General features: G+C 54.1%; 2 protein-coding genes across 2 annotated transcripts; both read left to right on the top strand.

The window, feature by feature from the left end:
• Window positions 1–5,037: 5,037 nt before the first annotated feature.
• HAAO (3-hydroxyanthranilate 3,4-dioxygenase) lies at window positions 5,038–19,035 on the top strand. Its single transcript, XM_028516756.2, has 10 exons — window positions 5,038–5,329; window positions 8,609–8,687; window positions 12,649–12,732; window positions 13,069–13,175; window positions 15,687–15,776; window positions 16,106–16,149; window positions 16,435–16,580; window positions 18,272–18,340; window positions 18,524–18,606; window positions 18,710–19,035. Exons 1-10 carry the CDS (start codon window positions 5,244–5,246, stop codon window positions 18,786–18,788), a joined length of 867 nt encoding a protein of 288 aa, XP_028372557.1. The 5' UTR covers window positions 5,038–5,243; the 3' UTR covers window positions 18,789–19,035.
• Window positions 19,036–19,125: 90 nt separating this feature from the next.
• Window positions 19,126–23,020, top strand: OXER1 (oxoeicosanoid receptor 1). The gene is given in 2 exon segments (XM_036027905.1): window positions 19,126–22,569; window positions 22,572–23,020. Coding segments are annotated over 2 exon segments (1,173 nt in total). The 5' UTR covers window positions 19,126–21,465; the 3' UTR covers window positions 22,641–23,020.
• Window positions 23,021–23,523: the final 503 nt, after the last annotated feature.

The raw sequence follows: 23,523 nt of genomic DNA, 5'->3' as shown, positions 1-23,523 counted from the left end.
ATGATTTAAAAACCTATACATCAACCTACCTGATGACTCAGAAATTTCACTTCTGTATTGACCTAAAAGAAAGGAAAATGAAAGACTTGTACTGGTCTTAGCAGCTTTACTAATAATAGCTCCAAACGGGAAGTAACCCCAAATGTCCATTACTGGAACGGCTAACCCAACTGTGCTGTACACATGTGAAGAAATGTAATCAAAGCCGCTCAGCCAGTTGTTGGCTACACAGATAGGAATGAGGTTGTTTTATTCCAGTTCCTAGTCCTTCTTCAGTCCCACAGGGTGAGCTTTCCTACTCACCCCCAAATTTTGACCTAATGACATCCCCGAGGGTTACTGAAACCCTGGAGGTCCATGGCTGCCTCTGCTAGGACTCTTCCATTCTCCTCCTGAAAGGAAGGCCCCACCATTACCTATGCATTGACTCTAAGACCTGCCATCCTGCACCTGGTCCACTAGGTTTGGGTCTCATCGTTGCCATAACTGACAGAGGAACTACCCCACTTCTCAGCAGGAGCGCTGGGGGCATTTGGGTATCCCAGCATAGCTGGGTCCCAGTTGTCGCCTCTCTAGTGGTCCTAGTTCTGTTTTGTCTTCCCCATGTTTCAAGTTAGGAACCTTTGGCCACCATCACTCAGGGGCTCTGTGAGCCCTGATCAGCGCCCCTCTGAGGGCTGAGTCATGTGGTAATTCTGTTTAACTTTTTGAGGAAATACCATACTGTTTTTCACAGAAGCTGTACCATTTTGTATCCTCACCAGGAGTGCCTCCACACCCTTACCAATACTGGTTTTATGTTTGGGAGTGTTTTAGTAGTAGTCAGCCTAGTGGGTGTGGAGTGGTATCTCATTGTGGCTCTGATCTGCATTTCCCTAGTAATTTGTGATATTGAGCATCTTTTCATGGGCTTATTGGCTGTTTGTGTATCTTCTTTGGAGAAATGCCTATTCGAATCCTTTGCCTATTTTTAAATTGTTGTTGTTGTTGTTTAGTTTGGGGAGTACTTTATATATTCTGGATATTAATTCCTTGTGAGATATATAATTTTTTTAACATTTCCTATTTTTTGGGTTGCCTTTTCACTCTCTTGTGTCCTTTGATGCACAAGTTTTTAATTTTGATTAAGTTCTATGTTTAGTTTCACAGAAAACTGCCAGTCTCTTATTTCCGAAGTAGTTGTGACACTTTATACTGCCAGCAGCAGTATAGTGTTCCAATTGATCTACATTTTTGTCAACACTTAGTATTGCCAGTCTTTTTAATTTTAGCCATCTGCTGAGTACATAATAGTATCTAATTGTAGATATATTCATATCTTCCTGATGACTGATGGTGTTGAGCACTGACTATTTGTTTATCTTTGTGAAATATTTGTTCAAATCTTTACCCCACCATTTTGTCAGGGTTTTTTTTTTCAGTTTATCTTTTTTGGGGGCTTTGATTATGTTTTGTTAAATTGTAAGATTGGCTGATATTTTCCAGTTTCCTTATCTATAGGTAGCAGGTATGAATTCCTCCGTGACACCTAGGCTATCAGAAATGCCAGGCTCAGCTACTGTCCATAGTGTCTGAAGACATAAAAGCCCACTTATGAGAAAGTATATCCACTCCCATTCAAGGCATGGGGGTCCATGCCAGGAAGAATGAGGGGGAGGCCACAGAATGTTGGGGTTTGAGGGGCGGGGCAGTGGGAGTGTCTAACAGTGTGATTTGAAGTGGGGTTGCATTCAGTGGCCCTGGCAAAGAAAGGAAAGATAACCCAGGAGAAACTGGGGGTGCCCAACCCCAGAGGCCCAGCTGCCGGGATGTCCTACTTGGCAGCAGGTCTTGCCTACCCCCCACTCTGAAAATAACACGGAGTGCAACCCTTTTCTCTTTCCCTCAGTGAACTGTGCAAAGAATGTCACAAAGAATTTGCACAAGGATTATTAAACATTTGAGTGACCCCAATATCATCAAACAGAGAAAGCCAGAACCTTCCCCAGACTCCCTTGAGGTTAGGTGAGACCGTTGACTCCGTGTCAGCCAATGGAATGTGCACAGAAGTGTGTGCACCACTTCTGGCCTGGTCTGGTTTTGAGCACCTCCACTCTCTCTTTTCCTCCTTCTGCCAGCTTGTCTCCTGGGCTGGGGCACTCCCAGCTTGTTCTGGGTGATCCTAGCCACCTCAAGTGCTGCCTTGTGTCTCAGCTCTAAACTCCCATCATCCCATCATTGTTGCCTGGGTTACGATGGAGATGCATAGGAGACAGTGCTGCCTGCTTCTGCTTGAGTGCCCCAACTACTTACCCCAGCAGTCGTTCCTGGATCTCTTCCCGCATCTTCATCCCCTTTGGGACTGGAGCACCCTAATGGCTGCTCCCAGTACCCTTAGAAAGAGTCATTTATTGGCTTCTGTAAGCATCATGGGCTGAGATTTCCTTCAGCCTAATTTTGCCTTCTTTTAGTCACTCCTTGCAAGGTGATGTGAGAAGTTCCATGATGAAGGAGATAAGAATTCCATGTCGGCTTCTGTCAAATTAGACGCCTAAGCATGCAGGGCAATTCTGCTTCCCCACTGCACTTCATAGGAATGGGAAATGAACTTTCCTTCATGTGTTAAGCTACTGAGTTTGGGGTGGGGTTTTTTCCCTGTTACAGCAGTTAATATTGTCTTCACTAATAGAAATTTTACAATTTCCTTGAAGAAATTAAGGAAGCATATCACATCCATGAAACGAAGATAGCCAGTTGTAGGAAGGAACCAATTAAAGAATCTGTAAATAAAAATGTGAAACCATGACCTGGCTGGGAGGCTCAGTTGGTTGAAGTGTCATCCTGTACACCAAAAAGCTGGGGGTTCGATTTCTGGTCAGGGCACATATCTACATTGTGGGTTTGATCCCCGGTCAGGGTGCCTATATGAGGCAATCAATCAATGTTTCTCATGTTGATGTTTCTCTCTCTCTTTCTCCCTCTCTAAAATCAATAAATAAAAATTTGGAAAAAAGAAAACTAATAAACAGCCCTGGCTGGTGTGGCTCAGTTGATTGGGTGCCGGCCTGCAAATCAACCCGTGGCTGGTTCAATACCCAGTCTAGGGCACATGCCTAGGTTGCGGGTCACATCCCCAGTAGGGGGGGGCGCAAGAGGCAACCACACATTGATGTTTCTCTCCCTCTTTCTCTCTGCCTTTCCCTTTCTAAAAATGAGTAAAATCTAAAATAAACAAACAGACAAACAAACATATCCTTCAGTGAGGATTAAAAGTATGAAACCATTGAAATTTAAAACCCAGTAGATGAGATGAATCTGATTACATAAACTCAATTTGAAAGAAAGAAAGAATAAAAAAACAGTGAACTGAAGGATTCGGCTGAAGAATATTCCCAGAATGCAGTCAAATAGTGCCCCAAACCCAAGTTAGCAGGCCTGCCAACTGAACAGACATGGTGATTCATTTATGCAGCAGCAACCAGAGGGCAGATTTGACAGTGACTACACAGTAAATTATTTAGCTTGTGTTTAGGATTCGTCTGGATAAATTCAGACCCCAAATGATTCATGTTATTTGACTAGGTAGATTAAAATACAGAGCAACTATCATTCTTCCCCTTGTACTGTGTAACAGAACATCTGTTGGTCTGAAGTCATTCATTTTTCCTTTTAGTGTGAATTCGATCACGCCTTTATCCACCCGCCCACCCATTCATCCATGTAACAAATACCCGGACCTAACAAACACACTCTAGATCCTTGGCGTTTCCTGTGTCACTGTTTGCATCTCGCTGATTACTTATAAATGAGAAAGATTAAAAATGTGGTTTGAATTATTTTGGTGTCAAACAATATTCTAGAAAGAAATGCTCAACTAAAAAGTTTTAAATAAATAAGCTAAAAATTGAAAGGAGGGAGAAAGGGGGAAAGGGGATGGGGGCGTGGAGAGGAAACTTCGGGGTCCGTGCAAGCAGCGGTGTGTGGGAATCCTGTTTCCTGCCTGGGCTCTGACTTGCGAGGGAGAGTTCCGGGTCTGCGGGCGCTGAGAACACCAGCCCACCCACCCCACGTAGCAGGGAGGGGACAAGATGGGCTCTGGGGAGGTGGGCAGGAGTGGGAGGAGTTTTCAGTTTCTTGAACTCCATAATCTGGATTCCGGTATCCGAGCCTGAGCTTTTTCTTTCTCCCCCACCTACCAGCTCTCCACCCCACCCTTCTCCAACACACGCGCGCAATTTTCCTAAGAACTAGGAGCTAAGAAGGAAGAGGAGCAAGCAGGAGTCGATTGTCTTTCCCGCTCCTCCGCACACCAGCCCCTTTTCTTCACACCCACCCACGCGGTGCCGGGTCTTCCTGAGCCCCCAGGGTAAAGAGCGCCCTCGCACGGGCTGCACCTTTAGCACAGGTTTGTCCGCCCTCCCCAGTCCCGGCCCCGGGGTTCCTGCGGCAAGAACACCCGGTTCTTCATCTGTAAAACTCCTCGCTGCATTGTCGTGGGACCTCTGTCCTTAAGGCACGGAAGGAGCTCCGAACAGCGCCAGGCACCTTACCCGTGTCTGCCTCCTCTGGCGAATATAAGCGAGGGGACCGTGCGCTGCAGCCGGGCCTGGAGGGTAGCTGCCGTGCGCCAGGGACCCCGCAGCGGGGCGCCCACGCCGCTCCTCGCCCCTGCCGGACCGCTGCCAGAACCTGGGGGCGACTCTGGCCTGACTCCGTCCTCGTGACAAGATAGCGGATGACACGAAGCAGCCCGTGGCGGCCGCTGTGCAACCCTGGGTGGCTGCGGAGACATCCCCATTTTTCAGACGAGGAAACAGGCTTCACTCCAGTGCCAGCACTCTTGGACTCAGAGGCTCAGGGTCCCGAGCCGCCTGCCCCCCACCACAGCATTTCTTTGGGGCCCTCCTGGGCCCAGGCGGAAAGTCTGGGGACAAAGGACCAGGAAAGTTCTCAATGCGGAGTCTCACCCCTCTCTCAGGCTCCCAACCCCCGCGTGCGGGTGTGAGGGGTGCCTCCCCACGACGTCCGGCGGGGGCCAAGCTGATACGCGGTTAGGGGACAGGGGGGCGGCGGTACCAGGGCTCTCTGATCATAGGCTGACAGGGGCCACCGCGCAGGTCCCCAGCCACTGCCCCCTCGGTGTCCAGGGGGTTGCCCCTCCCTTTGACCCCGGGATGCTGACTAATGAGGCAGCCAATAGGTGAGTGGGCGGAATCGCCCCTCCCCGAAGGCCCCAGAACACAGCTGGGAGCACAGCTCCCCGGATGGCCATGGAGCGTCCTGTGAGAGTGAGGACTTGGGTGGCGGAGAACCGGGCCTCCTTCCTGCCCCCGGTCTGCAACAAGCTCCTGTGAGTCCCCGGCACGCCTCCCTCCTCCTGCCCCCTGTCCTTACCTCCTCTTCTCTGTCTGCACCCCTCAGCCCTCACCCTCCAGCTCCGAGTTCCTTGACCCAGAAGCCAGGGGCTGTCATCAAAATGTCTTCAGAGAAGTAGGGTGGGCTGTTCCGGGTTCCACTGCCCTTGTTTTGTTCCTCTTTCTGGCAACTCAGGCATGGAGGCTGTGACCTTGACTTCTGAGGCCGCCTGGGTGAACTGAGAGGCTAGGAGAGATGAGAATGGCAGGTGGCAGCCCTGCCCATCACCCCCAAGGCTGAGAAACTTGGCTCTCCAACCCCCAGGGACTCTCAGAAGTTTGGCCCCAGAATTGCAGTAGAACTTATGACTAGAGATAGCCTAATCATGCACCCCGCCTCTGTCCAGGAAGCCACCACAGGCTTGTCGTGATTTATTGCTTTTCCTCTTCTCTCCGCTGGCAGGCACATGCACGCTCATGCTCACCGATGCACATATTCTGTCTGTCTGCCTGTCTCTCTCTCTCTGGCTTTCTCCCAGCAGACCTGGCTGGTCCAGCCAGTGTTTTCCCAGTAGACCTCTCAGGCCCTCCCAGTCACCTCCCTGCACTCCCCTGGGCTCCCTCCTCCAGGGTCACAATCCCGTGCTAGTCATTTCCACAGAACATCTCCAACAAGGTGGCCCCTCGAAGCACACAGTTACAGTCCCTCATACTTTGACAGGCTGGAGACTGTGCCAAGTGCTCTTACATCTTCTCATTAAATTCTCACAGTAGCCCCAGGAGGTAGGATTTTAATAAGTAACTTTCCCAGTGTCTCAGAGTTAGGGTGGGACAAGGTCCTCACTCAAGCCCATGGATGGGTTTGACTTCAAAGTCCACACTCTCAGTCGCTGCGCGCCACCACCAGGGCTAACAGGCAGCTTCCACCCAAAGCCCTCACCTCTTTCCCCACGTCTATCCTGTCCACAGCCTCATTCTCAGCCCTCTGCTTTCTCCTCTGATGGTGTCTCATACCCGCCTGCTCCTCTTCAGCCCCAGGGTCACTCTCTGGTTCCACCCTTGTCACCTCCAGCCTGGGGAGTGGGAGTCGCCCCACCTCCAGGCCCACCCACCCAGCCCTCCAGCGCTTCCTCAGTATCAGTAATCACAAAGTGCAGGCCCTTCCCTCAGTTACTCAGCAGGTGTTCACCGAGCACCGGCTACAAATACATGCCAGGCACTGTCAGGACACTAGCGATCCAGCAGGAAACCAATTGACAGAAAAGCCCTTTTCTCAGGGACTGACTTTCCAGTGGGAGGGGCAGCCAATAAATAAAGACAAACGGGGTGGAGGCCCAGGCAGACCTGCGGGCACAGGCCACGGTCGGGCTGTGGCTTCACCCTCTGTGTTGGCAAGGACTGTGAGGGAGACTCTGCTCCAGGCCTGTTTCCGCTCCTGGTGTTTTAGTGGCGATCTTTGCTTTCCTTGGCTTCTGCTGCATCACCCCCATCTCTGCCTCACTTTACATGGTGCTGTTCTGTATGTCTGTGTCTAAATCTCCATTTTAAATAAAGATTTTATGTATTTTTAGAGAGGGGGCAAGAGAGGGAGAGAGGGAGAAACATCAATGTGGTGTTGCCTCATGAGCACCCCCTATCTGGGACCTGGCCCGAAACCCAGGCATGTGCCCTGGCTGGGAATTGAACCCGAGACCCTTTTGTTCACAGGCTAGCACTCAGTCCATTCAGCCAAACCAGCCAGGGCAAAAGCTCCCTTTTTATAAGGACTCCAGTCATATTGGATTAGATATCCACCCTACTCCAGTCAGACCTCATGATAGCTTAACTGAGTACATCAGCAATGACCCTGTTCCCAAATGAGGTCACATTCTGAGGTACTGGGGGCTGGAACTCCAGTGTGGGAGTTTGAATCCATCCCTATGAATTTGGAAAGGTGGCAGGGTTGGGGGGGCACATATGAAGCTGCTGGAAGGTTTTGAGCAGAGGAAGGTCATGATCTGACTGATACACTCTGACGGATGGGTTGAAATAGTTCTTGAGTGAGCTTATTCAAGAACTTTCCACATGTAGCTAGATCATTGATTTTCAACTGCTGTGCCGCAAGAATTTTTACAACATGCAACACCTGGCTGTTTAGTCAGGGGCACTGACCTCTTTTCCCTTAGACTGTCAAATTTAAAAGACAACAACAAGCCCTAGCTGGCGTAGCTCAGTGGATTGAGCGCGGGCTGCGAACCAAAGTGTCATAAGTTCAATTCCCAGTCAGGGTACATACCTGGGTTGCAGGCCATGACCCCAGCAACCGCACATTGATGTTTCTCTCTCTCTCTCTTTCTCCCTCCCTTCCCTCTCTAAAAATAAATAAGTAAAATTAAAAAAAAACCCACACAACAATAGCTGTCTGGTGTGAATGAATCAAAATTATCCCTATTTTTTTGTCATATCAGCAAAAAATACCATGTACTTTTCGTGCGCTGCAGAATTTTAGTGATTAGCTTATGTGCACGAGATGAAAAGGGTTGAAAGTCGCCGGGATAGATTAGATCTCAGTAACGATTACTGGAAAAGAAAAATATCTTCCTAGGCTCTCAGGCACCCCGTAGGCCAGGACCAAACTCCTCGGCCGAACTGTTGAGGCCGGGGGTGACTCATCCCCCATCCTGACCCAGCCTTTCTCCATTGCTCCCCAAGACACTCCCACACCACCAGGGACCCCCAGTGCTTCTGGCCTGAGGGCCTCTGCACTGGTTTCCCCTCCACTTCTTAGAGCAGGCACCTCCCAGCTGTAGCCCAGCAGTTTGCGGGGAACAGAGAGTCTCAGAATCAGACAGCTCTGTAGGGGGCAGGAGGTAGACAAAGGTCATTTTACCTCTACAGAAAGCAGGGCCTCCAGCTCACCCTCCTATATTTGGAGATCTTGAGTGCAGCCCAGGGATCCTGACCGATGAAGAGAGACATTCACCTACTACTGGGTCAGAGCATGTGGGCGACACACACAGAGGAACTGGACAAACACACACATGCATCCACCAAGACACAGATGCAGAAAGACACAGGCATGCATACAGTCTCAGACACACGCAGACTCTTGGACGTGCACGGGCACCCTGGGATGAGAGTGGAGGGGACAAACTTCAAAAACTGACGGGGCAGGATGCAGAAACTGCCCTGTTGCCTCTCCCAGATGTGCCCAGGCTCCCTCCAAGCCCCCCACAGGTTGCTGCTGTTTTCTCCCATGAGCTGGTTCAGCACCTCTCCCCTTTCCTCCATTGTAGGCATAAGGAGCAGCTCAAAGTCATGTTCATCGGGGGCCCCAACACCAGGAAGGACTACCACATCGAGGAGGGCGAGGAGGTAGGCATGTGGACTGCCCCTCCCCTGACGCAGCCCTGGGGCAGGGGGACACTCCCCAGCCAAGACCAGAGCCTGTAGACAGGAGACATGGCTGATGGGTGAAGGGCGCTCAACCGAGGTCACAGGCAGCAGTGTTGCCTGCGTGGTGTGGGCGCCCAGTGGCACCTTTGACAGCTCCATCCTGAGAAACAGCCCGGCCTCTGCAAGCAGGACAGGCTCTGGCTGTTAGCGTCACCCCTGGACACAGGTGCTATCCTTGCTCCAGGCAGGAGGCCCTGGCCCCCTCCCTCCAAACCCAAACATGCAAGATTGGCCTCCAAGGGGAGACCCAAACACTGAGAGGGACCTAGGTGCTCCACTCTGGTCCCAGGAGCCGAGTTCTCCGAGAAGGACTGGGGCTGGAAGGCCCCTCTGTATCTAGAGGGTACAAGACACATCAGCTGCTAGTAGCTCCGGGGGGATGGGGGGATGGTGAGCCAGTGGGAGGACGTATTTGCAATTTGCATTGAACACCCTTTTGAACTTTGAATTTTGGTCTGTGTTTCTGTGCTACCTCCCCCAAAGTAAATAACCAAGAGTAAAATGAAGAAAAAAAGATGGGCCCTGTTATGAAGAGACACAGATGGGTTCCCAGCTATCAGAATCTGGTGACAAAGGATCGGTATGGTCCCCTTGCCTCTCATCCCGGGGGCCTGGCCCTGGGGTTCAAGGTCCAGAGTCTAGTTTAGTCACCAGCCTGTACCCGAACTGCTGGCAGCTCAGCCACAGCTGGGGACTGGGCACACCGGAGAATCACTCACTTCACAGATATTTACTGAGCACCTACTATGTGGGGGGCAGTGGGGCTGAGGATCCAGGGCCAGCAGGGAGCAGCAGCCTCCACAGGGCAGAGCGGAGCCGGCCAGCCCCTCACCTCTCACACTTCCCGGGCCCACACCTCCCTGGCCACCCCCTCTTATACCACACCCCCTGGAGACCACTTTTCTTTGAAGAAAAAAACAGCAGAGAAATCCAAAACTGCAGGGAAAAGGCAGGATTGGGTTGGGAGCTGCCACAATGGGGGGATGAGGCCAGCTGCAGGGTCTCTCCTGCCCACCTCGGTTGGACTTGGACGCCCGCATCCTGTCTTCCAGAGGCTCCCACTCGGTTAGCCCTGGGCTCAGTGCCCACCTCTCTGTCTCCTTCCCTTCTTGTCCCCTCCCACCTCTTCACCGCCCGCACCTCGGTGTCCCCCCAAGCCACTCTGATGGATGGCTGTCCACTTAGGGACCCAGGCCAAGCCCTGACTTAGCTGGGTGGCTGACAGATAAGGAGGACTGGCCCGAGCAGCTGTCCCCATGCACGTGGCCTGGGAGAATTTGGCTAGACGTGGGTTCGTGAAGGCTTGGTCCCAACCTGAGGCAGAGGAGAGTTCCGGGCAAAGGCCCTGGGAGAGTCAGCATCCTCTGTGTTCCTGCCTGTCCTCACCCAGGGAAGCCTCACCCAGGGACTGCAGGCCGAGCTGCAGGAGCCACCCAGCCCCAAGGCTCAGACTCCTCTTCTGGTGAGAGAACGGGGTCACTGAGCCAAACTTTCCCCTCGCTATGCTCAGGCCTCAGCCACAGCCCTTTGGGTGCCACGGCTCACCTGCCACACATGCTCCACTTATCCCAGTCCTTCCCTTAGAAGCGCAGGTATGAGGAGGCCCCTGCTGCACATGTGCCAAGCTGGGAGCGAGTCTGATTCCCCCTAACCATGTGATCTTGGACAGGTCACATTGTGTCACCTCTCTGTTTCCTTAGGGCACATGGGGATACTGCCCCTGCCTGGCGGAGGAGTTCGATGTAAGCAGAGTAGTGCACAGAGCCCGGGGCGCAGGAGGTACTTAATATGCATTGGTTCTCTGCACCCCCCCCCGGCCCCTCCCCTGCCTGTTCTGCCTGTAAGGCCTTTCCAGGCACCAGAGCTCCGATTCAATTTAATATCTGCCCACAGGGACAGTTAATCTTCTAGCCAGCACCAGGCCCCCAACATTATTTACTTCCAAATTGAGCATAATTCCTTTTGGATTGCCCAAGGCTGTTTGTGATCTGCTGTTCTGGATCTGCACCTCTGCTCCCGGCCAGGCCTGTCCCTCGTCACAAGGAAGGCTGCTGGCCTGAGAGCCAGGACAGAATTCCACTTCCTTGCTATGGTTTTGTTTGATGGCTACTAACACCTTTTACCTGCCTGCACAGGATGTGAATCTGACCCAGACCCCACTCCAGCCCCTACCTCACTCCAGCTGTCCCTGATATTTGCAGGGCCCGAGGGCTATAGCCGCTCCCTAGGCTCGCTGGGCTCTTCCTTTCGCTCCCCCTACCGTGAGAGAACCGCAGCCCCATCCCCACAGGTGCTGCCTCCCGGCTGGTCCGTGGATGGGGTGGTGCTGCAGAGTTTCTTCCTAAGAGAGCCTGGGAGGTTTGTTTGTTTGTTTTAATTGTTTTAAATAACTTGCATGGGTTATTTTTAATAATAAAAGTAAATATTGTTTCTTGTAAAAAAACATGTGAAATACAGAAAAACAAATGTATACCTCATTTGTAGTCCCACCGCTCAGGGAATCCGACCACCGTGGACACCGCTTGGGTTTACACATGCATGGTTACCTAATTGGGATCCTGCTGGGTGCGATTTTGGCTCTTACTTTAACGTGATAGTGATAACTTCAGCATTTTCCACTTTGCCACCTTATTAACAGTTATTCAAAAATAGTCTTTAATGGTTGCACAATGTGCCGTGTTTTGACTCTATCCTAAAACAGTGACATTTCCCCTATTATTACTATTAGCACTATTTTCTTCCTCCTGCCATCACTGATACATTGTGAGTGGCACCCCAGGCAGACCGCACAGCACCTTTCTGAGTAGACGCTATCATTTTATGCATAAGGGAAGAGAGGCACGGAAAGGCTGACAGAACTGACCCAGGGCGCACGGTGACCCGGCTGAGCTGAGGGCCAGGTGACGCTGGCGTCTGTGCTTTTAACCACCGTGTGCGGTGACGACACAGCCTCGCATGTACGACGTGTGCCAGGTGCATTCCTGACTCCCTGCAGCACCTGCCTGGAGAGGGCATCGCTGGCTCAAGAGCATGAGGTGGCCACTGTCCTGGTTCATCCTGGATGTTGTTGGTGTCAGCACTGAAGGTCCTACATCCAAAGAAGCCCCTCTGACCAGCCTGCAGGGCTGTGGGCTGTGGAGGCTCTTCCTGCCCGTTGCCCAGTGTCCTCCACAGGGGGTGTGTGGGCGTGCCCCTCACGGCAGCCCGTAGGGCCACATTCCTCTAGTTTCCCTGAGCTCAGCTTGATTTCTCTTAGTAGATGCTGGGACAAGGACCTCTATCACTCCTAACTCCTTACATGATAATAATCATTATTATTAATAACACCCCTTCAACTACGTGGCTGGGGCAGTTAACACCCGTACAATGTATGGCTGGTGGGGAGAAAATGCATCTGCCTCCCCCTCTGAGCTCCAAGAGGTGATCTCAGCCAACACGTTTATTATATACTTAGGATGGAATAGGGGAAATGCAGTAGGAGCCCCCCACCCCACCTTGGGGAGCTAGCAGAAGGAGAGACCTCCTGTCCCCCACGACCCAAACCCAGCCCAGCTTCCAGCAGGGCGCCCACCCTTTACACGGCGGCCTCCTGAGGGACCTGGACAGGCGCGGCCTCCTACCCCCAAGCCACACACCGACTGTCGTGTCCTGGGTACTTTGGTCATTGCTTGCATGTTGAGATGTGATCCTTGTATGTCACTGGCACTTCTGTCTGTGGCACATGTCAGGGTAGCCTGGGGCCTCGGGGCAGGAGTGACAGAGCTGCTCATAAACTCCGAGGGCCTCAGGAACATTCTCCGGTTTCCTTATCAGAAATCAGGCCAAGGACCTAGAAGCAGTGAGGGGGGTCTGAACACCTGTCTGCTGTCTGGTCCTACAGGTGTTTTACCAGCTGGAGGGTGACATGGTTCTCCAAGTCCTGGAGCGAGGGAAACACCAGGATGTGGTCATTCGGCAGGGAGAGGTGAGGTGGGCCCCAGCAGGTGGGAGGTGAAGGGCCACCAGAACAGGAACTGACCCAGACCACTCATCCTGGCTTAGGTCAAGATCTTGTCCTCCCACCTTTTTCTGCCCTCCTGCCACCTGCCCACCTGCCCCGACCCCATCCTCAGGCACTCCCTCCTCTGGGCTGCCCCATCCTCAGCACAACCCGACATTTTCTCCGGCTCTCTGGTAGAGGCTGGGCAGAGAGGTGGGCTGGGCTGACCCTGTGGGTCAACTGGGAGGCCAGGACACTGTAGGCACTGAGGTCTCCGTGGGGGGTCGCAGTCTTGCTGATACCTTGTGCCCCCCACTGCAGATATTCCTCCTTCCCGCTAGGATCCCCCACTCTCCGCAGAGGTTTGCCAGCACTGTGGGTCTGGTGATTGAGCGGAGGCGGCTGAAAACCGAGCTAGATGGGCTCCGGTAAGTGGGAGAGTGGGGCAGAGACATGGGTGGGGGATGGGGTGGGTGAGGTAGGCAAGCAATCAAGGAAGCCATCTGAGATAGACCCAAGAAAGCACGTCCTGGCCACTGAGCAAGAATGGGAAGGCCATGGGGATCCTGTATTTGTCGGCTGATGGGGAGAGGTTAGGGTGGGCGGTGCGGCGGGTTTGATGACGGAGGTGGTAGGATGTTCTCGGTGACCCTCTGGTTGCCCGCTCAGCCTGCAGACCTCCGGCTGGGACCAGAGCCTGTGCTTTCTGCACTGAGGTCTGCTGAGGGGTTGGGAAGGGTGTGGATGCTGAAGGCGGACCCAGCTGGCCCAGGCCAGCCGCAACACCTCTGCTCCTCCAGCCTCCGCCCCCGGGTGTATTCAGCCTCCGCCAGGGCGCTCCTGCCCTGGCTTCCCTGCTCGACTCATTCCACAGCCAGCGCTGGCGTTTGAACTGCACTTGCTCGGGCCGGGCACCAGCCCGAGCGCTTTACGTGCACTTTAATGCAGTTAATCCTCACGGTGATCCTGTGGGGCCGGTACCTTTGTCATCTGTACTTTACAGGTGAAGAGACTGGGTGCGGGCAAGTTGAGTTTGCCAGAAAATGGCCGAGCTGGCACGACACCTACAGAGGAAGGGCCAGGACAGGCGGGATGGGAGCAGGAGTCACCCCCAGAGAGAGGCCGAGCGCCCCCAGCAGGGCGCTGTTTCCAGAGCTGACTTCCGGTTTGGTTCCCATCGGTCACCCAGTGACTATCTTCCGAAAGCGGGGCGCCGCCTGTGGCTCAGGGGGACATAGATTTTTACAAAAGCTAAACTACTTTTCGTATGTTTTACTAAGAAAATTAAAAATTCCCAACAAGTTACTGACAGCTGTTATAACAAACATTTTTTTAAATGCTTTCCTTTTTTTCTAATTATCAAAGTCATACACATTCATTCTTGAAATCTGGAAAAGTACAAGAAGGCATAACAAAATTAAAATTACCTGTCAGGAGAAGGGTGAATGTTAGGGTATGTGAATGTTATCTCAAAAAGAAAATTCAAAACACACACATAAAAAATCCAAAACCCAAAACAAACCAACCAACTCCCCACCACAAACAGTAATAAAGAGAAAAGAAAAACAATTGTCATCCCACCAGTTAAATCTAACACAGCGCATAAGCTTCCATGTTATTTTTCTTGTGTGTATCTGCACCTTCCGACATTACAGCCTTAATTCAAGCCTAGGTTTGAGTTTTGCCTTTTTTTACATAAAGAAAATTTGTATTTCTTATAATATTAAATTCCTTTTTAAAAGCACCATGTTAATGACTGCCCGCTAGTCTGCTGCGTAATAGTCTGTCGTAAAAGCAGATGCCTGGCCTCAAACTCTAAAAGAAAGCCTTCCCGTGGGGCTTTATCTGGGGAGTCTCTAGTGATGGAGAGGACGGTTTCCTCAATAACATTTTTATAGCAAATTCAATAACAGATTTCATCTGGCTGCTCTGACCTTTAATAAAAGCCAGGGACTCAACATTAAAATTCCACTCTGAAGACAATTTCTAGAGGACATCACGGCCCAGTTAGGAAGCTCTGTGGTGCCCAGTGCCCAGGGTAAAACTGAGGGTGCTGGTCGGGTGAGGCATTGTGCTTGTGAGCGGGACTCCTTCTCTTTCTGGGGAGCAGTTGGAGGGCAGGCAGAGCTGGCCGGGCTCTGGGGGCTGAACCTGGGGACTCGTCATTCAGTGACAGATGTGCTGCACACACAGGGGCGGAGGGACAGCCCTGGTCTGCCAGGTGCTCCTGCCAGGTACTCCCCAGGCCAGGCCAGGGGCTTGGATGGGCCTCAGGGAGTGCACTAGAGGTTACATGTACACGCATACAGACCTTCCTCCCGAGAAGAAGCCCAGTGCCTTGCTTCAGTCCTCGAAGGCCTCCATGACCCTGAAAGGGGAAGGCTGTCTCATCTAGGGGGCATCTTCCACATGTTGGTTCCTGAGGGTTCCATGTGCTCTGACCTACAGTGCCAGCAGGCAGATGGAACATCCAGCCACAGGCCCTGCATTCACAGTCAGCCTCAGCTCTGTTTCAGAAAAGCAAAGATACTTGCCACGATGCTCTCTATGCTTCTAAGACAGTCTCTAGTCTATCCTGCTTTTGCCACTTACAGGCTGTAATCCCTGCCAAACTGTCCAGCTTGTCTGAGCCTCAGAGTCCTATCCACTTTGAAAATCATCAACCTTCAGGAACCAGGAAAAGCATGCAAATGCTCTGCGTGCTTTTAACCAAATGCTTTGGTTAATTGTCCTCTCACTTTGGGGGTGCACATTGCTTCTGGGAGAGCCAGGCATGGCCACTAGGTTGCGTGCTAACAGGGCAAAGCTAGCAACCGGCTCTGCAGGGCCTGCAGCGCCTGCAGCCAGGTCCAGAGATCAACAGGCAGAGCTGGGCGGGAGGGAGGCTTCCCTGAGGCTGCCCAGATGGGGCGCTGTTTACCCATCCTTCGCTCGGGCAGGTACTACATGGGAGACACCACGGATGTCCTGTTTGAGAAGTGGTTCTACTGCGAGGACCTCGGCACACAGCTGGCCCCCATCATCCAGGAGTGAGGCCCACCCCAGCCCCGCCCCTCATTCTCCTGAGGCCCCTGGCTCTTGCTTGGCAGCTGACGCCCCTGAGAAGTGCTCCCACAGCCCTGGGCTTTAGGGAGAAAGATGACCTCTCCCAGGGTGGGAAGCCCAAGCTGGAGACCCCCTTGGGGAGGGAAGGAGGCTGCTCCACGGGTCTGGAGGTGAGCAGATGGCAGATATGAGTCGTATGAGGGCCCCACGAGTATGTTGGCCTCCAACACCCCAGAGCATTTGTGTGTCTGCCTCACTGACCTCTCAGTCTGGAATGCTGGCCCCTCCTCTCCTTCCCCACATGTCCCTGCAGGTTCTTCAGCTCTGAGCAGCACAGAACAGGAAAGCCCAACCCTGGTAAGGCCAGTGGAACCGCCTTTCTCTCTCCTTTCCTCCCTCCTTTCCCAGGGTAGAATGGGTCTTGGCCTAGGGTACTAGGGAGTCCCTTTTTGAGTACTCTGCCCAGTACTCAAGGTATGGGAAGATGGCACCAAATAGTACCCCCCATATGGCTGCTGGATCCTTGGCCTTGGTCCAGAGCCCATTCCTACAACTGAGAGCTGGGTCCCCTGGGAACTGGGTCTGCTGGGACTGGGAGGGCTGGACCAGAGGACACTGACCACAGCTGGACCATGGGTGCAGACCAGCTGCTCAAGGAAACGCCGTTCCCGCTGAGCACGCGATCCATCATGGAGCCTATGCCCCTGGAGGCCTGGTTGGATAGCCACCGCAGGGAGCTACAGGGGGGCACACCCCTCAGTCTCTTTGGGGACACGTATGAGACTCAGGTAATGCAGCCCTGGGCGTCCACCCAGTAGCTCTAGGAAACAGGAACTACACACACACACACACACACACACACACACACAACTTCGGAAGTTGTAGACATAGGCATAGGTCTTCCTGTTTTTTTTTCTGACTCAGAAAACAAAAGCTTTACTGTGGGTGGTCCTGAGAAATCTTCCTTTGCCTTCAGAGTAGGGGGCTGTCGCACCCAATGATAGGTTTCTAGGGCCTGGGGTCATCCCCCTGCTAGGGATTCCTGAGCCTTTGCCCAGGCACAGCCTTGGGAGTTGGAAGGGAGAGAGGTGTTTGGGGGTGAGGGTCGGGTGGAAAGGTACACAGAGACCCAAACGAAGCTGGCCTTCTTTTATTCAACACTTACTAAGTGTCTACTGTGTTTCAGGGAAAGGGAGATAGAATCGCTGCCGCAGAGAGTGTATGGTCTGGTAAATGGGCAAGTTAATCATCAATCACCACAATTGTGACACAATATATTTGGTAGAGAAGCTTTAGGAAGCCACGGGAGGATAAAAGAGGAACCCGCACTGGGAAGGAGGTCAGGAAAGACTTCCTGGAGGATGTGATGTGTAAGCTACATTTTAAAGTGAATGTAGGCGTTTACAAAAGAAAGGGAGGTAGTGAAAGCATTCTGGGGAAGGGAGAAGCATGAGCAAAGGCCTGAAAGCTTGGAACAGGCTGGCCCTGCAAAGTAGCTAAGATAGGCAAAAGCTAGGGCCGGGGGAGTAGGGGCAGCCTGAGTAGCAGGCAGTGCCCAGTCTTGGCAGGTCTCCTGAGGCAGGCAACGTTCAAGGACTTATCCTGGAGACAGCAGAGCTTCACCCAAATATTGAAGCAGGGGGATGATGAGGCCGGATGGGAGGGCAAGTGTGGAGGCAGGGAGACCTACTGGGAGGCTCATACTTGCTTGTGCTTTACAGTGTGCAAATGGCATGTCCTTGCCGTGTGAATCACACAGCCCCGTGGAGGGTTGCTCACTGGGTGCAGACTGCCCTCGGAGGCCTGAGCTTAGCAGGGCTCTGAAAGCAGGCACACACATGGCAAAGCCTCTGCCACCCGTCATGGCAACGTCATTCAGCGCCACACTGGCCTCAGGGCCTTGCCTTCCATCTCTTTCTCACCCCTACTCCCACCTGCTTCAGTTTATGCCAACAAATACCCACCCAGTGCACCCTGGGCCAGCAGGAGCGCGGCCTGCATGGTTGCTGCAGGCTTCCAGGCCTCTGGCTCTGGCTCATCCCTTCCCATCACCCTCCTGCTCCTTAGGCCAGAATTTCACAGTCAGGGAGGTGGGCACCCTTTGGGGAGCTATGTGTGTGCGCTACGTGAGTCTGCGCTATGCCATGCACGTGTGCAAGTGCCCCTAGTGTGCCCCTGGCAGGTATGCCTTCCTGTGGGCCAGCGATAGTTGTGGCATGCCACAGAGGGACCAGGTGTGTGTGTGTGTGTGTGGAGGGCTGGTGTGTGTGACCCTGAATGGCCGGTGGGCAGCACCCACCGTGATGGAGGCAGCAGGGAGGCCTGCAGCCTGGGCAGCCTTTGCATCACAAAGGGAGACGCGGCTGCATTGCACGCCCCACCCCTGCCCCGCACTGGTCTGGTGTCTGGAGGCCAGGCTTAAGGCCATCTCCTTTTGGGGGCAGGAAGCACCAGAAAGATCTGTCTCACTTCCTCCCAGGTGATCGTCTATGGACAAGGCAGCAGCAAAGGCCCGAGACAGGATGTGGACGTGTGGCTCTGGCAGCTGGCAAGTGGGGTCCGCAGGAGAGGGTGGCACAACCTCCTGCCCTTGGGGACCAGGCTGCTCCCGGGCCTGGTGTCCCACACTCCAGACTGCTCCCAGGGCCTCCTGCCAAGGCTGACTCAGGACTCTCAGTCAGGCATAGAGGCTTGATAGCCCCCCTTCAGCTCTCCTGCTCTTCTCCTCCAGGAGGGCTCCTCCACGGTGACCATGGGGGGACAGCGCCTGAGCCTGACCCCTGATGAAAGCCTCCTGGTGCCCGCCGGGACTGAGTGAGTCCACGAGGACTTGCCCTCAGCTGTGGGACTGTTCTCCTCTCCCTGGGATCCTTAGGGCCCAGCCTTGTCTGACCCCTGCCCGCCTGTGTCTCTACAGGCATGCCTGGGAGCGAGGGCAAGGCTCCGTGGCCCTGGCTGTGACCCAGGACCCTGCCCGCAAGAAGCCCCTGGGGTAATCTCTCAAGCAGCCACAGCGCCACCCCTGCCAAACAACTACTTTCCCAGCCCCGGCTGCTTCCAGGTGCACTGCTGCCAGTGACTCCGCGCCCCTGGTGGGCCCTGGATGTCCTCTTTGTCATCCATTCTCCTCCCGCCCCCTGGCGCCAGGCTCCTGTGGGGCCAGTCGCTCCCTCCTGTCCCCACAGACTCAGCCCAGCACTTGTCTGCCCCCAAGAAGGCCCTCAATAAAGGCTTCCTGGTGGACAGGTGCCTGTGGTTCTGTGAGGACACAGGCTGTGGTCAACGGCTGACCCCATTATCTGGGCAGGGGGAGGGTCCGCTGGGGCTGTCCCTGCGTGCCAAGGGCCGTCGTCACTGGGCATGTGGCCTGACCCACACAGGCATTGTCGTCCTGGGGGCACAACTGGCCTCGTCTCCCTGCCTCTTTCCCATGTATTCTTTTTACATAATTTTAAAAAATAGCATCTGTTCGGTGTTTTCCCCCAACAGCAGGGGTGATTTCCGCCGATAGGATCAGTGGGGGACACAGAAATACCTAAAGCCTCCGCAGCCCCCACTCAGAGTTCAGCCGTGTTAACACATGAAGGCCGTGAGGGGCCATGAGAGGGCTCAAAGCTATGTGAGGAGGCTGGCCATGGGGAGGGGTGCCTGGCCGCCCGCCCCATGCTCACCCTGCTGGGTGAGGCATCCCACACTCACACTCAGAGGGCTCCTGGGCAAGGTCTGGGACCCGAGTGCCGGGAGCCCCAGAAGCAGCAGTGGGTGGGAATGAGACACGAAAGCTGTAGTGGGGCATCTGCGCTCAGGATCCTGGGACTTCACTGAGCAGGTGATGAGGGGCAAGCAGGGGCAGCTGAAGCTGGATGCAGACAGAACAGGTTCCTGGTTAGAGTCAACATTTCCTCTGGAAAGCTTGGGTTCTGAGCCCTGCCTTCTCCACCGTGGCCCAGCGGCTCACCGCTTTGATCTGCTCCACTGAAGAGCAGAGCGGAGCTGGACTTTGCAGAAGAGGCTTCTGGCCCTGAGGGACGTCTACTTCACATACCTGTCTCCCGCTAAGGGCTCTCCTCTCCTGAATGCAAAGAAAAAACACCTTCAGCCTCTCCCAAACTTGCAAACAGTCCAAGGCAGTGAGGGAGAGGCCTGGCGTATGCTGGGGCTGCAGCCATGTGTGGCTCCGTGTGGAAGCTGAGACAACGCGGCAATGTCCCAGGGAGGCCTTCAGCAGGGTTCAGGTGGCCACGAGAAGAAGCAGTTTGTCCCTAGCACCTAGCCCAAGACAGACAATAATAACAATTAGATCTTCTATTTCTCTGAAACACTCCTTCTGTGCCCGGGAATTCCCTAGAAGTTGTTACATTATCTCATTTAATCCTTACCACTCGCCAGCAAGGGGGTAGCTCCCCACTTTAAAGATGAGGCTCAGAGAGGTTTGGAAAGCAGGCAGCTCCGTGTACAACCGAGGCCTGTCTGCATTCAAAGCTCAGACTAGGGGTCTCACCACCCTGCACCCTGTAGTTGCAGCCTGTCTGCCCTCAGCTTTGGCCAGACAGGGGCCCAGGGCAGGGGCATCTGAGGGAGAAGCATCAGTGGAACATTGTGCCTCAAACCCAGAGACAGAGCTGGCAGCACATGGCACACCACAGTCCGCTGGCAAGGGTGGGCATCGGGTCCTGGAACCATAGCCTTCCTTTGTGCTGTCCCAGGTCATCGGGAACCGCAGGCCCTCGTCTCTGCCCTCAGACCGGGCCACAAGGCTGTGTGAGAACACCACGCAGCAGGAGAGCAGGACTTGTATGTGGTCCGAACCTAGCCCCAGCCTCCCACTCCCCTCTCTTCAGTGAATGCTGGGTGGAGAAGGAGTGCGGTAGATAGTGGACACGGAAATTGCAGGATTCTCAGCATTGTTCCATTCCAGGGAGAAGCCCCCAGGTCCCCAGATCATGGCAGTAGAAATCGGCAAGGGAGCCCTCTCTCTGTGGGATATATTTCATCATGTACATGGACTTGAGACCATCGCAGACTTTGGAACCATCAGGAGTCTGGTTGTAACTACAGCAGCCAGCAGAGCACAAACAGGCTGACCCCACAGGCCATGTGCACAGTTGGGCGTAGACTCACCTCCTTCTCCCAGAACACAGTCCTGCTGGACCCCAGTCCCTGCTGCTGCAGCAGGTAGGGGCAGGGCGGCGGCTGCCCGGCCTGTACACATGATGGAGGGCCGGGGTTGGCCAGGGTGGCAGGGTGAGGCCGAGAGCTGTGGGTTGCCAAGACCAGCTTCCTTCTTCAGCAAGATGTCTGACCACTCAGAGCTGCACACACTCTGCCCCAGCTCACCCCAGGAGGGCCCTCCTCCTGCTTCAGGGTCTCTCTGGGCCTCCACCTCACCCCTGCTGGGCCCTGCTTCCTCCTGTTTCCCCAGGAAACACAGATGGTCCCCTCCAGGGTGGGATCAGAGACCTGGGGGAGGGGTCATCGCCCAGTGTGGGTAGGGGAGGCTGGCAGGGAGGGCAGGCTGCAGGGTTCCCCTTTGCTAGCAAACAGGAACACTGGCTATTTCTCAGTGGCTTCCAGGGCGCTGAGTCACTGCGGCAGCCAGCGGACAGACAGCACTCACCCCTGAGCACTCTCGCAGCGGGAGAAAGACTGCAAACTTCTCCGGGTCCACGGCCCATGCAGCACATGGAATTTCATAATCAGAGCGCTCCCTCTGCCCTTCCTGCCCTTCCTTCTCTTCCTTCTCTCTCCCCCTCCACTCTCCCTTCCACCCTCCCTCCCACTCCCTTCTTCACGCATTCGGCCCTCACCACTACACTGGGGTCACCAGCCTCCTGCGACCCAGCCTCTTCCTCCTGGGTGTCTGCGTTCCTGGCGCCAGTCCTGGGTGTGGAGTTCATCCTGGGCCTGGTGGGGAACGGCTTGGCCTTCTTCATCTTCTGCGTCCGCACACGGCCCTGGTCGTCCAACGTGGTGTTCCTGGTCAGCCTGGTCTTCGCTGACTTTCTCCTGATCATCAACCTGCCCCTCCGCATGGACTACTACCTCCACAACGAGACCTGGCCCTTGGGGGACGTCGCCTGCAGGATCAACCTCTTCATGCTGTCCGCCAACCGCACGGCCAGCGTGGTCTTCCTCACGGCCATCGCACTCAACCGCTACCTGAAGGTGGTGCGGCCCCACCACGCACTGAGCCGGGCCTCGGTGCGGGCAGCCGCCTGGGTGGCCGGGGGTCTCTGGGGGAGCATCCTGCTCCTCAATGGGCACCTGTTTGTGATCGCCATTCCCAGAAAGTCCTGCCTCAGTTACCAGCTGGGCATGAACTCCTCAGCCTCGACTCGCTGGCACAGTGCACTGTACTTGCTGGAGTTCTTCCTGCCACTGGCGCTCATCCTCTTCGCAGTCGTGAGCATCCAGCAAACCATTCGGTGCCGTGGCCTGGGCAGGCAGGCAGGCCCCCGGAGGGCCAAGCGCGTGCTGGCCGCCGTGGTGGCCGTCTACACAATCTGCTTCTTGCCCAGCATTGTCTTTGGCATGGCAGCCATCGTGGCCTTCCACCTGAAAGCCTGCCCTGCCCTAAACATCTGCTCACAGCTCTTCCACAGCTCCCTGGCCTTCACCTACCTCAACAGTGTCCTGGACCCTGTACTCTACTGCTTCTCCAGCCCCAGCTTCCTCCGCCACTGCCGTGCCCTGCTGGGCCTCAGCCAGGGCTCGCAGGGCCCAGACAGCGATGAGAACTCCTACCAGCCCCCCAGCCGCCTCCAGGAGGCCTCCAGGAGGCCTCCAGGAAGGCAGGGACTGTAGGGATGCTGCAGGCGGAGGGCTCACTGGAGGTTTCCCTGGAGTAAGGGAGTCCCCTCCTGGGTCTGGGGTCTGCAGGGCACTCTGGCATGGAGGGAAGGGTCACTCCTGGACTGTTGTCAGCACAGGGTGCCTCAGCCAACTGCACAGGAGCCAGGTGGGTGGCAGGGAGAGACAGAGTGTTGGCCTCATGGAGATGTGGCCCTGGCGTCACCCCCAGAGTGCAGGAGAGTCTGATGGAGATAGGCAGGGGCTGTGGGGGCTGCAGCTCAGCTGCCCAGTCCTGCCCCAGTGAGCTCGTTACTGTGAGAGCAGAAGTCTTGCTTCAGAAATTGGACAGCTGCATGTTCTGGGGTCTCCAGCTCTTCCTTTCAATACTAATAAACTTTCTTGGAAAGTGCAAGCTTATCTTGGCTGTCCTTTCTTTTTAAATGATATTTTATTGATTATGCTATTAGAATTGTTCTAATTCCCCCACCCCCCTCCACTCAGTGCCCCCCATTCCCTCAGGCCATCCCCACACCATTGTTCATGTCCATGGGTCATGCATATAAATTCTTTGGCTACTCCATTTCCTCAACTGTACTTTACATCCCCATGGCTATTCTGTAACTACCTATTTGTACTTCTTAATCCCCTCACCTCTTCACCCGTTCCCCTAGAACCCCCTCCCATCTGGCAACCGTAAGAACACTTTCTGTATCCATGATTCTGTCTCTGTTCTTTTATTAGTTTGTTTTTTAGATTCAATTGTTGATAGATACATATTTATTGCCATTTTATTTTTTCATAGTTTTGATCTTTTTCTTTTAAAGAATCCCTTTAACATCTCATATAATAATGGTTTGGTGCTGATGAGCTATTTTAGCTTTTTCTTGTCTGGAAAGCTCTTTATCTGCCCTTTGATTCTAAATGATAGCTTTGCTGGGT

Source organism: Phyllostomus discolor, chromosome 6 (genome assembly GCF_004126475.2).
Source record: "Phyllostomus discolor isolate MPI-MPIP mPhyDis1 chromosome 6, mPhyDis1.pri.v3, whole genome shotgun sequence".
Classification (NCBI taxonomy): domain Eukaryota; kingdom Metazoa; phylum Chordata; class Mammalia; order Chiroptera; family Phyllostomidae; genus Phyllostomus; species Phyllostomus discolor.
The sequence above is the reverse complement of the archived record's forward strand: the minus strand, read 5'-3'. Positions and strand labels throughout refer to the sequence as shown.

Coding starts and splice junctions, on each gene's coding strand:
- HAAO (XM_028516756.2), top strand. CDS start 5,244: ATGGCCATGGAGCGTCCTGTGAGAGTGAGGACTTGGGTGGCGGAGAAC. Junction 12,733..13,068: donor TGGTCATTCGGCAGGGAGAG/GTGAGGTGGGCC, acceptor CCCCCACTGCAG/ATATTCCTCCTTCCCGCTAG. Junction 15,777..16,105: donor CTGGCCCCCATCATCCAGGA/GTGAGGCCCACC, acceptor ATGTCCCTGCAG/GTTCTTCAGCTCTGAGCAGC.